This window comes from Alligator mississippiensis, chromosome 16 (genome assembly GCF_030867095.1).
Source record: "Alligator mississippiensis isolate rAllMis1 chromosome 16, rAllMis1, whole genome shotgun sequence".
Classification (NCBI taxonomy): domain Eukaryota; kingdom Metazoa; phylum Chordata; order Crocodylia; family Alligatoridae; genus Alligator; species Alligator mississippiensis.
Genome location: NC_081839.1, coordinates 24,234,924 through 24,249,257, shown reverse-complemented (window position 1 = coordinate 24,249,257; position 14,334 = coordinate 24,234,924). Strand labels below are relative to the sequence as shown.

At 45.5% G+C, this 14,334-nt stretch overlaps 1 protein-coding gene across 7 annotated transcripts in view; it reads right to left on the bottom strand.

The window, feature by feature from the left end:
- Nucleotides 1–14,334, bottom strand: part of FLI1 (Fli-1 proto-oncogene, ETS transcription factor) — a 113,981-nt gene that overhangs the window by 23,658 nt on the left and 75,989 nt on the right. For all 7 annotated transcript variants that reach the window (XM_006257960.4, XM_019490101.2, XM_019490099.2 and 4 more), the window contains 2 exons: nt 13,465–13,668; nt 3,167–3,235 (listed from right to left, as the gene is read on the bottom strand). In XM_006257960.4, the coding sequence (XP_006258022.1) occupies nt 3,167–3,235; nt 13,465–13,668 (273 nt within the window). The remainder of the gene's footprint in view (nt 1–3,166; nt 3,236–13,464; nt 13,669–14,334) is intronic.

The window sequence follows — 14,334 nt, the reverse complement described above, 5'->3', positions numbered from 1 at the left end:
GGGCAGACCCACCCTCACAGCCTCCATCTTGTGGCTGGCACTATGGGCAGGTGTGCAAGCCTCTGTGCTGCTGCTATGCGGGTGAGTGGGGCCCTGGGGCACCCCACTGTCGAGTCTTGCCTGCTGCACCCAGGGCTGGGACTGGGGCACAGGTGGGCTGTGGAGTTTTTACAGCATGCTAGGGAGAGCCTCAGGAAAAAAAAGGTTGACAACCCCTGGTCTAGAGTATGGTAGAATGGGATTTCAAATTGGATTAGGTTTGCCCAATTAATTCCATGAGTGGATACTCTTATTCCAGATTGAGAATGCTTTACTCCTGTTTTGTTCTTATTGTGGAATAAGAACGGCTACACATGGGCCTATTCAGAAGGAGCTATTGTGACATAACTCTCCATGTAGGCAAGCCTGCAGCTGAAGTTCTTAGGTACAGCATTAATGCAATGATGAAAGTACCATGAGGTACTATATTGCCAATATCTATGGCCACGTTACCACATTTTCCTAGTGAAAAATAAACGGTTTTATATTCCTTGTATTTTATGAAAGACTCACAGAAGCAACAGGTGAACCTGACTGTGATGAAACTCACTGCATGCATCGCTCCAAGGCTAGGGACAGACATTACACATAAACCAGTTTAAATGATCAGAAACTGGTTTAAACCTGTAACAGAACAGACATTCAGTGCACATAAACTAATTTGAAAATGGCTGAAACTGGTTTGAGATAAACCTGGCTGAATGTAGTATCAGACTTGACTGATTTGGGCAAACCGGTTTATGCAATGTCTGTCCCAGACCCATGCTCTCTGGGCTGGGCAGGGCTCTCTGCTCCTGATTGGAGCTCCAGCAGAGATAGCAGGCACCTGGTTTCCCCTTGCCCCCCTCCTCCCCTCTCCCACAACACAGACCCTAGCCAGCATATGGTATGCTAATGCTGAGAGGTGTCTGTGTAAGGCAAACAGAACAAAGGCACACAGGGACAGTTTTTGCTTAGGGCAGGGGTGGGCAATTATTTTGGGGGAAGGGCCACTTACTGAGTTTTGGCAAGCCATTGAGGGCCACATGACAGGCAGCCAGGGGCAGATTATTAATTTTCAAAATTTTTAGGGGCCCTGCAGGCCAGATAAAATGGCCTGGTGGGCTGCATTCGGCTCGCGGGCTGCATTTTGACCATGCCTGGCTTAGGACCTTTTGGAGCTACTCAACAGGTCAGCTGGTAATGTCATTCCATTCCTTCCTTAGAAAAAGTTGTTTAAGAAGAGCTTGAACTAATGAGAGTGGCTTTTGTTTTGTTGATGGGCTGATAAATGCTCTGTTATCAACTCCCTGCTGGGCTGGTCAGGAGCAGCAAGGTGGTGCAGGGGGTGGGGGGGAGGAGCGGGGAGACTCCTCCCTAATCAGAGCATCCTGCCAGGGCCTGGCCATGACACCCCTCAGTTCAGCAGTATGGAAGGGAAGGGAGGACTGCTTTAGCGACTCCCAGCACTGCAGGCATGTGCCTCAGTCCAGAGAGGATGTCTGTGTGGTTACAAACTGGTTCAGCCTACAAAGGTTAGACTAACCTGCAAAGATTGAATCAATTCAGGCTCAGGCTTTTTGAATGGCTGTCCCTAGCCCAATAGTGTAACTAAGGGCACTTGGGGAAAGGGGGTGCAAAAGTAGCAGCTGCCGCCATTGCCCTCTTGGCCATTATGATGCCAGCGCCAGCACCAGCATCTGGGCTGCAGCTGCCAGCCTGTATGCCACCACCTCCCAGGGCACAAAGCTGTCCAGTGACACCTCTGTATTAGCCTGTCAAATGCACTAAAGAAACCCATAGGGAATGGGAAAAAAAAAAATTGCTTCTTTTTCCATTGTAGTAACTTTAGGTGTAACTTGCAATGAGAGCAGGTAAAAAGAAATGCAGAAACATGTGAATTTTATATGGAGGGGCTCCCTTGAACAAACTTGTTCAAATCCATGCTTGTTTTTATATTTTATTTTTAGCAACACCACCTGGCCTGAGACAGAAAGAGCACAGTCCTGGATGTGAGTGTATGTTTATGAGCGAGTAGCTGGGGACCGTGTGCTTATGGGTTTGCCTTATTCATACAGGACCTTTCAGTATTTTTAATAGATGACTGCTGGACTAGAAAAGCCTGATTGGCTTTGTCTTTGTAATGGACTATGTTTTATTAACTGATGACTGGCTCATATAGAGACAGCAGAAAAGACAGGGTTTCAGGAACAGGCAGCTCAAGTGGATGGCTATATTTTGGACAAAAGCAGCACCTGCAAAAAGCAGCATTAATCCTATCTATCTCTGTGTCCAGGGACCAGGGCAGATGTCTGTGGTTAAATGTACCATGGTGCAATCAGAAAGCAGCCTGTGCTGAAGTACTGACTCAGAGAGCAGAGCTCTCAGCCGAGCGGAGTCCATTCTGCACTGGCAAGTCATTGAACTTGTGATCTCAGCTCGCTATAGTCAGGCAGGGAAACAGGGCTTCTGCTTCTCTGTGCCACGGCTTAAATAAAATGTATTTCCCTTCCCCCACTGTCCTCTGAAGTAAACACCCGTGGTTATGCAATAAGGCCTTACTGCTCTGAAAATAATAGAAATGCTTATGTGGCAAACAAAGAGAATGCTGCCTAGTGGTCAGAACAAAGACTTGGGAGGCAGAACAATTAGCTCTTGGGCTAATTATCTAGTGGTTAAGGGGAAAGGGAGACAGGACTTCTGAGTTCTATTCCTGGGCACTGGAGGGAAGTGGCTGGTAGTTACAGATCATGTTTTTCTCTGCCATATCTTCTTCCTCTGGATAAGGGGTGCACGTATTTGTTAACAAAGACAGTGTTGCCAACTCCCCAAATATTCTTGTGAATTCTGATATATTTGCTGTTTTTATTAAAATCTCCAAATTAGGTGACAACATAAGAGACAACAAATTCAGAGGCCCTGGAAGAATTTATAGGGGAGTCTGTGTTTCTGTAGATCCAAGCCCCTGAGTCCCTATTCAAGGAAATGCTCACCACCAACCAATTCATTTTTAAAGTTCAAATGGGAAGTGGTTTCTTTCCATTCCTGAACTGAACCCCTTAAGGATTTGAAAGGGGGAAAGAGAGGGAAAGAGAAACAGAGAGAAACAGGAATGGGGAGAGAGAGAAAGAGGCAGAGGTACACTAACCTTCTTTGGTGGTAAGCCGAGAGGAGGCCTCTGTGTGGGCTGGAGTGTTGTAGACCAGCAATGAGCTACCTGCAAGGACAAGAAAGGACATTATTGTAATATTAATTCAGTTTATTCTAGGGAGAAGGGAAGAGAGGTATGGGTAAGAGGCTGTTATCACCAGGAAGTAAGGATCCCATTCTCTAAAGAGCTTGGCATGTTGGTTGCTCAGTAATGCTGAGCTCTTTTGAAAATCTGGTGGTTGTGTTACACTAGGTGCTGTTGGGTGCTAAGAATTGACAGATGAGCCCCTCACTTAGGTATCTAAATGAAAGCTAAGCTCTTCGGGAAATCAGGCCCTAAGACTCTAGGAAAACCTCTAGGAAAACAACAAACAATCTGGTCTCATATCAGTTTGTGTATGGAATTGTTCCTAGTGGGTGGCAGGGCTTACCGGCTCTGCTACTGACACTGCCACACTACTCCTTTTTGTGACTAGGTTTTCCCCTCTAAAAAATTGGGGTAGTAATTAGGGGTAGCTCAGAAACAGATTCTCACTTGCAGTGTTCTGGTGCTTCTGGTTTGTTTGCCTGGTAGAAAAACTTACCTAGAGTCATGTGTACAGACATTTGAACACTGCAGGCGTCAAAAGTGGAAAGCTTGCAGTGCTGACACTGCAGCTGGGGTGGGGGAAGAGGGGGAAGGGTCGGGGGAACTGTGCACACATTTTGGTGTATTTTGCAGGCTCCCTTAGTCTGCCTGGTGACAGATGCTCCCTGTTGGAGCAGCAGAGTTCAGCAAGAAACACACTATCTCCCTGGAGAAGTGAGCGGGGGGATGCTGAAGGATTATGTTCTCTTCTGGGAGAAGCCACAGAATGTACAGATTTGTTTTCCCAGGAGAAAAACTCCTGGGAGTGATTTAAACCTGGTTGTTCCCATGTTAGTTTTCTCTTGGAGCAGCCACTTTTATTCTGGAAGAAAAAGCCTGAATATCTGTACACTCATGATTTATCCTGGGAGAACAGCAACTCCCAAAGGAGAAACTGAATGTCTGTATAAGGCCCAGGTATACAAAAATGTGGCGGCGGTGGTGTGTGGGGGCGGTTAACATTGTGTTCCCAAGCATCGATCAATTAACCCTCACAATCCTCCAGAGAGGCATTGTAGTTTAAGGCATTTGGTGATGATAAAACTGAGGCAAGGTGAGACTATGCTGTCTGCCAGTGGTCATATATCAAATCAGTGTCAAAATGAGGACCAAAATGCAGGTGTCCTGCATCCTTGTCCTGCTTTTAACTGTAAGTTTATTCCCTCCAGTGTAAACATGAAAAACACAGCCCATAAATCAATGTCCTGTTGAATATCTTACTGTCTTAATGAGACTTTCATATTGACTTAAATACTGCATGCATGCATGCAGATACATACACATGGACAAACACTGCCTTTTGCCCAAATTCTTTGGTGTTATTCCTCTTGAAGAAAGGAGTCATGTAACTTGGGGACTGGGACTCAGGAGACTGAGGATTTAGTCCCTACTCTGTGACCAACATTGGGCATGCAACTTAGAAAGGATCCTATTGTAATATTAATGTATTAATATTAATTCAGGGGTCAGCAACCTTCCAGCAAGAACAAGCAGCAAAGCTTGGTGTAAAGGAGGGTGGCAAACACCATAGCTGATTCCACTGCCACTGAATTGCTGATAAAAGTCCCATCTCCGTGGGCTAGATAAAATTCCTCGGTCTGCTGGATCTGGCCTATGGGCCATAGACTGCCCACCCCTGACTTAGAACAAAGTCTTCAGAACTATTCAGTGAGCAATGGGGGCCACCAAGCAGACTGTGTTTCCACTATGGATGGAGTTAGTGGTACAGACAGACCAGACTTTGCCACATTTATGCCAAGCTATTTTGTTCTTGAACTAGCTCCTTTAATTTCAGCATAGATTACTGCAAGTAAGGCACTGCTCCCCATAAGGGGGTACTAAATTAGCTTCTTTAACCCTGATCTGTTGCACAGATTTTTTTCAGTGACCATTAAAACAAAAGTTTTCTGTATGTGGCATAACTAGTTGAGTGGATGAGGGTTCAGGGAATTTCCTTGCTGGCTTGGCTTAGCTACTAACCTGCTGCATAATTTAGGGCAGTTCTATTATTCTATTTTTCCTCTTGATATTGTAAGCTCTTTGCACCTGGAACTGTCTCTTTAAAAAGATCCCAGGAAGCCCTGTGTCTTTTCCTGGCTTTGCCACAGACCTGCATAATGCTCTTGAGCACGTCACATCACTTATCTGTGTCTCGTGCAAAATTGGGTATAAAGACACTCACCCGTTTTGCAAAGTGTTTTGAGTTGTACTGATGAAAAGTACTAGATAAGAGCTATAATGTACAGCACCTATATACATTATAGGGTCAGGTTGTTTGCTACATTTGGGATCAGGAAGGAATTTTACCCCATGGTTAAAGAAGGGACTTAAAGCATGGGCTGTAGGGGGTTTTGCCTTCCTCTATGGTGGGGAGCGCGGTCTTCTTCCTTGGATCTCCTGTGTGTATTTTAACAAACTACTTCCTATCCTTGCAGTGGCAGGCACTGACAGTGCCCTTACTTCTCAGCTTCACCTGTGGCCAGTTAGGGTGTTTTCAGGCATTGTGCATAAAAGGGTTTCAGGTCCGGCAGCTGCACAAAAGAGTTGTTTGTGCAGTTTTGTTTGGAATAGGCTAGACAGACACTCGTCCAGGATGGTATAGTCAGAGACGATCCTGCCCTGAGCAGGGGGTTGGACTAGATGACCTCCTGAGGTCCTTTCCAACCCTACTTTTCTATGGCTATGATTCTTTCTCTCTCTTCTTCCTGTGTGTGTGTGTGTGTGTGTGTATGTGTGTGTTAAGAACACACAACAGAAGCTGCTGAAACTGCAATAATAAAAATAGGCAAGGAAGAGGCTCTTAGTTTATCCACAGCAGATTGCTTCCAGCTTAGCACACAAATATTAGACATGATATAAGCTGCAAAATCCAAATCCGAGCATTCCAAAGTTAACAGCCAGGTTTGGGGGCTGACAGTTGCCCAAGGCTGATTGGGTCCCAAAACCCCCACTCTAGAAGTGTTGTGTTGCATTTTTAGTTCAGATCTTTTTTTTCTTCAAATCCTTTCTCTAAGCAAATCTCTTGGAGCCGTAAGTGCATTACAGGCCATGATAAAAAGCACATGACAGACAGAAGGATTTATGTTTCAAGCCATTGACATTTTAGGGTTCCCTAGTGGGAACACCACTCTTTAAGCATTTTGCTCTGGTCCCTCTGTGGATTCCAGTGGAAACAGGAGAAGAGGCCCCAGGAGCTCTTGAAAGCCAGCATGTAATACACATTTCATGGCTGTCTAGTTACAGGTGTTTACCCTGCGCACTCTTTGGGGGTCATTTTTCAGTGCATCTCTTTGAAGAAGTTTCCACTCCAAAGGCTGGGGGTGACATTCTTAACAGGACCAGGGGCTGTTTGTGGTGATGGCTGATGTCATGAAATGGAGCCAGGAGACTTCCTGCTTGGGTGGAAATGCCCAAGATGTGTTCGAACAAAATCTTCTCACTACTCATGTGTATGCATCCCTTTATTCTGGGGGGCTTGTCAGATATATGTAGGTCCAAGAATACAGCTATACCTTAGCAGATAGCAAACACCCTGGCAGAGAATTCTGCAATGTGCATGGCTTCTGTCCCCAGCTTGGTATCTGGAGTATGTATAGCCTTGTCCTGGTTTCTCTTGCATGCAGTCAAGCACTGACTCTGATTAGGGTCTCCTGAGCATGGCAGCAGGCAGCATCTACCTCTCTTTGTTGCAATGATCCAGACCCCAGTGGACCTCACCTTGCCCCTAAAAGCATTGCCACAGTGGCATGTGAATGCGTCTCACATTCCCGCTAGGAGAAATGCAAGCTCAAATAGTTGAATGCAGAGAGCACTAGCCACTAGGGATGCTGGCACAGATCAGCCGTGTGTCACGGATTTTTTCCCCCATCCCAAACCCTGATAAACCCAGCCTGTGCCTAAAGCCTTTAGATATTAACAGAAAGGCCACTAGCAGCTTGAAAATATCATCTCTTCTGTCATGACTAGGTGATGAATGCTACTGGACACAGCACAGCAGGGAAGTTTGGAGAGCCCTGGATGGATAGCTGAGCAAATTGAGGGGAACAGAACAACTTGAAACAAGGCACAGTCACTGCAATGAGGGGTGCAAGAGAAACACCACAAGGGATCAGACTGGTGGGCTCTGGCTGCTGTCTGAGAAATGCTAGTGCTTTATCCCCCTTGTTTAAATCTATATGTGCTGCTTTCTGGTTCCAATATTTGTTTCACAGCTATCAGGGGTGAACTCCGCTGCACCACCACTGCCACCACCAGCCTTTCATTTTCAGGTTTATTTGAATAAATCCTGAATACAAAGCACAGCCTAGCTTGCCCCAGCCAGACAGGGAAGTGCTGGGGAATTCAGAAACAGCTTTCTATGACTAAACAGGCTGCAAATGCTAGTTGTTCAGACTGGCGGAGTGAGGGGAAAAAATAGCATTGAATAAGATTGTAAGACCAACCTACAGCTACTTGATGCTCAAAAATGCAGGCTAAGCCACTGAAAGGGACGGAGCCTCCTCCAGTTTAATTGCTAAATATTCTCACCTTTGCCCGACAGTCTGAGGTTTCTGGTGGGAACACCACAGAAAAGGAAATGTGTTTCCTATTAAGGTTTTAAATGAAGAGGGCCCAATCTTGCAGCCCTTGCTTCATTCATCCTCCAGCAAAATTCTCATCTTGACTGAGAGTGTTGTATTATCATCGTACGCCTTCGCTCGAGTCAAAAGAACTTAGACAAAGACAGTGTTTTATAAAGATTTGGGCCATAGACAGGACTAGAGTACTGTGCTGTAATTCCCAAATACTCCATCTTATCAGAAGAAATGTACAGTGTTTGGGGTGTTTTCTGATATAGAATTACTTTGACAAGGGGATATGGAGAGGGAATGACAGAGGGAGCTTTCATTACAGATCCATCCCTTAAAAGAGAGCTTATTTTACAGAGCTGCTATGGCAGGAGACCCCAATCTCATGATCTTAGAGTTCATTTAACCTGAAATGCATTTGTAGCTGTCTTCCCAAGAGTGCGTTCTAGCTCATTTTCTTGCCAATACAGCCCCCTGACTTCCTGAAGGCTGTGGGTGCCCCCTGATCAATTTATAGGATTAGGGTTCTGCTGATTTTAGAACCAAAGTTTTGTTTGGCTTTATTATAGTGATCAAAACCACAGACGGTTCATTGGCCTCTAAACCTTAAACACGGTCTGATTCTTTTCTTTTCGCCCTTTTGCAGAAACCACGCACAACCTGCCCCAGTGACGACAGAGGAAAGGATGGGAGGTGACAGTTCAGGCTTCTTTTGAAGTTCATCCCAAACATAGCATGAAAACATCTAAATCTTACTTCCCACAGCTGGCTGGCCATAGAGAGAGGCTTTACCAGGCAGGCTGTGCCTGAGAGAGATACCAGCACAGTGGTCAGCCCAGTTTGGAGACTGACAGGAGAAGGCATGGGGAGTGCAAAAGGGTTGGGGTGATGATAGGTTAAGTCTAATCTTTATCATTCCAGGAAGCGGCTGCAAGAAATGCTTGAGGGTAATGATCTCTTAGAGGGAACGAGTGGTCTGTGTCCCAGGAAAACCAGTGAGGGATGGAGAAGGCTTAGAGAAATAGGGAGGGATAAGCCACTTCAGATATCAGCCTACAGTACAAAGCAGGGATCAAGGTCTGCAAGCTCCTAAAGCTCAAAGGATTTGGTTAGTCCAGGAGCCAACTGACCAGTTCAGGTCTAGATCCAGGCTCTCCCCAACGAAGGAGTTGTTGTGATGTGGGTTTAGTTTAGGCCCATCTGACTCAAGACAAAACTAGAACTTTTCTGAAGTCTGATGGATGTTGCCTATTCATGCCTACCTCTAATTTTTGCCCCTCTGGGTGCTTTCCTGGTCTGGGAACAGATGTGTTGATATATGACACTGCACAGGCTCTCCCATTATACTTTCAACCTGACCAGACCCAGGAAGCAATGACAAAATTTCAAGAAAATCTGTTCTCAAGGACAGGTGACTCTGAATTTGTCAAAGAGGTTTGGAGATCTTGGATTAGCTTTGTCTACCTCACCAAAAACAACCCCGATCCTGGGATTCTCCCATCACCCTGAAACACCCTCCCCACCTGTAGAGGCCAGACACCTTGGGTGGGATGGGACTCCCTCAAAGTGCTCGTCTGAGCTCTCTTCTGCCTGGGTCTCAGCAGGATGGAGACCGCTCTGTAACTCTCTTCCCCCTATGAATGGTCAGATCTACATCAGCCTGTAATTTTCCAACTCCCCAAGGGTCTCCTATATTTTGGTGCCATCATGTCCTCCGCCTCCATCAGTAACAGAGTCATCGCCTCTGAAACAAATAAGCCCAGAAAAGGAAAAACCGACCATCTCCCCTGGCTCTTGAGCTCAGAGGCTCAGCACTAAACATCCGCTGGAAATCAGTCTGGAAAAACAATAAACTCCCTTCGAAGGCGTTACTCCACCAGGGAGTTACCCAGCAATCCAGAAACCAGACTGTCATTAGGCGGACACAGGAACAGCTGTGCAGAAAGGAATTCTCTCCAGAAGCCTGCCCGACCTACACGCAGACAGGAGCCTGCCTAACAAGAGCAGTGCTCGCAGGACTTGTTAGAACAGTTCAAAGGGGCTGGACGGAGCGAAAGCTCCAGTTGTAAAAATCAGAGTTGGAGTCTAGGGATCAGGTTCTGCTCTCCGTTCCATCCTGTACATCTGAAGGAACCCATACCCGGGATCCAACAAAGTCACTCTGGGTTTGTGTCAGTGTAACTGGGATGAAACCATCTAGCTCAGCAGTGCTTAACCTTTTGGCTTTGCAGGCCACATAAGTGACACAGAGTTGGTCTGCAGGCCAGATCAGATCCTGTGCTGCCCCTGTGCCTTGGGATCTAGTCCCACAGCTCTATGCCACCTTTGCATGCCCGGATTTGGCTCTGGGGCTTCACATCACCTCCACCCAGCTCTGCACGCCAGGATTGGGGCCCCATAGCCCAGATTACATGTAACTGGGGGCCAAATTTAACCTGTGAGCGCACTCCTGATCTTGTCTGTTCTTGCCGCAGACTATGATATTGTTGTGATGATTATGCACTTGTATTGCAGTGGCTCTGAAAGGCTGCAGCTGAAATTAAAGTCCTGTCGGGCTAGCCCCATGCAAAACTCATATTTAGGGAGTCACTACCTCAAAGAGTTTGCAGTCTCAATAGACACAAAAGATATAGGAAGAGAGGCAGGGAGGAGAAATTGTATCCCCATTATGCAGAGCAGAAAACGAAGGCACAGAGAAATAAAGGCTGCTTACAGATGCCAACCTCCCCCCACCCAAACCCACTCCCCCAGCAGATCCCATGTAAGCTCAGCATGCCTCCACTCCAAACCCAGTGCATGCCCAGAAGAGGCATCACATTAGTTTGACCTGACTCGCCCAGTGTCTGCATAGATTGGGCACTTCAATGGGGCTTTTTGATGCTTTTATTTAAGAGCTGACCAAGAAACTCCATTGAAGCTCCTGATCTATACAGATGTTGAAGAGCCAGGTCAAACTAACAAGCTTCCTCTTCCAGTATAGCACCATGTTTTGTTTTGTTGCACCCAAAGTGATTTATTTCAGGATAATTCGGAAGTCTTTAGAAGAGGTATCATCCCAGCTCCCTCACAACCCAGTTCGGCAGTACAGTAACCTAAGTCAAGAACAAAATTCCTCTAATTTTGTTGCTACTCTAGTATACATTTCTCAAGTGGTGAGACTCCTATTGTTTCCCCTTTAAGATGACTGTATAGTCAGACACCTGTTCCATCCCTGCTGAATAGCCATCCTCTGGGTCTATAGAGATCACCCACTGGTACTTGTAGCCAAACACACACACAATCACAGTATACTGCACAGAGGACATATTTCTAAACAACTGTGAATTCCCTGCTTGCACAAAGTGCCAGGTTGCTGCCTCTGGAGCAAGATGCGGTCTATCTACAGAGCAGGAGGGCAAGCTCCCCTCCCTCCACAACATGACTCAAAAATGGGACCTGCGCTTTCACTCTCTAACCATACACCGCCCCAAACTCACCCAGCCTTGCCAAAAAAGTTTGGGAAGCTCCTAGACACCCACCCAAATTCCAACCCAGCAAGCTGTGCTCAGTATGGAGTCCAATGAAGATCTAAGCAGAGCTGCTGCTTTACAGCATAACCCCGTGCATAAAAGTGCAACTCCTGCTAAAATCAGGTGCATTGTCACCCCCACCCCCCGATACACCAGGACTGAAGTCAGCCAACACAGCCTTATAAGCAAGACTCAAGGATTCTTGCAGGGAGCAGAGCTGCAGCTTCCCATCGCTCAATCTCCATCTCCACCGTGTGCCCTTCCTGGATGAAAATGTTCCTTGTTTGGAATCAGGTCAGAGGAATGAAACCTCCCTGCCCATTTTGATAATTCAACTGCAAATAGCAATTCAGAAGACAACCTAGTTCTTTTATGCTCATTTTCCATTTATATCCCAGCTTTATGAACAAGAGCACTCAAAAAAAAAAGGAATGTTCCATTTGCATATTTATCTCAGGAGAGTTTTAAATCATTTATGGCTGTAAAATGTGCAATTTGCACTGCTTCTGCAAGCCAGGCTCTGTTTGCACACCCAAGTGGCACCAGTTTCACTAAAGCTGCTTAAAATAATTTCCTTTAAAAAGGCATGACTTTGTGTAGAGCTCCAGAGCAATTTGTCTGTTCATTTGTGACACCTTTGGGATGAGCTGTAGACTAAGAGCTGGTTGCTGATGAAATCTGAAAATGATTTGGGATAAATCTGAGAATTTTGTAATTGTCTGTGGGATTTGTAGAAGCTCCCACTAATGATGTGCTTCTGCTCCCATAGGTTCAACTCCCATTGATTTCAATGGTGGCAGAGTTCGACCAATGTTAAGCGCTTTTGAAAAGGTCACTCTACATATTTTACTGCATTGCCTGACGGCATAATTGCATTAGCCACATATGAGATGTCAATCACTCTCTCTGTAGTATATACGAGTTATAAACCACTGATTCTCTAGGTAAAAGAGTGCACCGTTCTCTCTCTCCCACACCACACCTTCTCCCAGTCTTTCTTTCCTCAGATCCCATGAAATGGTTCCAGTTGAAGATATTAACTCTAGTCTACACGGAGGAAGGAAGGAGAAGAATTAAGGAATGCAAAGCATGAAGTAGACTAGTAAACTAGTGAGTCAAGAGCATGCCAGATCTAAGATACCATCTTATAGGTTATGAGCCCAATCTTATTCCACACGTAGTCAGACAGAGCTTGTTTCTCAATGGTCTCCTCGGCTTGCTCTAGAAGCTATGTAGATGTAACCATTTTCTACTATTACCGTCACAACTGAACACATCACAATGCAAGTAACCTTATCATTCCTCTGTAAGGAAGGGAAAAAAAGGCTTTTGCTTAACAGAAGGCACAGAGAGACAAAGACCTCGATCAAGGTCACACATAGGAAGCTCCTGAACCCAACTCTCCCATGTTCACTGCTTAGCCACTGAACTATTGTTTCTCTCTGGTATGAGGCTGCAGCTCCTTTCCAGGTATAGCCAAGCAGGCTTTCCATGATCCTGGCCTTAGGAGCTTGCTAGAGCAAAAGGGGCTATTAATACCTTCCCTGGTATTGTGCTGGGACAGTAGGACAAAGAGGTTTAACAAAACCCTGCTACCTTTGAACACAAGGTCACTGACACTGTGCCTCCTCTGAACAAAACGAATCAGCAGACAGATCTCTTGTATTGTCTTCTTCAACAAAGGGTCCATAGGAACAGAGGACTCATCAAGCTAGATTAGCATATACCAGGCATTTGAGAGGAAAATGCAAAATTATGGACTAAACTGCATGTGACCGTAAATGTATATTTTTATCACATAAACATGAATGTTCTTATGATCTGTAAAAATGTTTTATTTATTGAATCCTACCAGGTTCTTCATCTCAGTGAAATCGTATGTAAAATCCACAGGCTATGTACTTGGTATATAGCATACACTTAGTGTATAGTACTATTTTATTTGATCGCTTTAAATTACCCTTCTCACTTGCTCAACTATATTCTCTTCTGTTTTCTCTCTCTTTCTTCACTTCTTCCCCTTCTCCTCTGCCTCTGTCTATCCCACCCATGAGGTTACACCAACAACAGAGCACACAAGGGCAACACTTACTTTCCCTGAGGTAACTGAGGTGAGACAACAGGACTTCTGTGTTGTACTGGGAGGTTGTTCGGAGGAAATCCTCCTTGTTCATTTTGCACAGTTCCTTGCCGTCCATGTTCTGGAAGAGGGATGTGTCTATCTCCAGTAATCCATACTCCTTAATAGCCCATTCTAGCCACTGGCGCACGTGTTCCTGGGTCCACAAGGTGGGATCTAGCAGAAAAAACACAGAATAGGTCAACATCAAACACAAAAGGATGCATTTCCACCTGGGAGAAATTTTACACTCTTTGCACTCTCCTATGCACGCGTTCCTGAAAGGGCGCATGTGCCTGAAAGCTTGCAAATAAAGAACTTTTTTTGCAAGTATCTAGTTGGTCTAATAAAAGAAACACCGCCCCAAGAGTTGTGATTACTTTTGCCTGCAGACCACACGGCTACAACCTGTACCCCTTCAGCTTCTTCCAGTATTATCACATTATCAGTCACTCAATCAGCCCATTAATAATATCCATTTTTACACAATAAAACGTATTCAGTCTGCAAATTCCCAGAGTACTTTGTAAAGATGTGCAATTATTAGCTTCATTTATACAGGTAGGGAAAATGAGACACAGATGTTGATATAGGGATTTAAAGGCAGAGTCAGGAACAGAATCCAGTTCAGCTGATAGCTTGTCTGATCCCTTAGCCCCTCAGCTACCCTTAGTAATACCTGAGTTATGACTTTTTATTTCTTTAAAAAGGCTTCCAAGAAGTGAAACCACCCTCAGAAGAGATGTACAAGCCACGCCGTCTGGTCCCTCTACATTGCATTGTCCTATCAGGGTTTCTGAAGCCAGCCAGCCTGTCCCAAGAGCATTGAAAACTCCCAGCAAA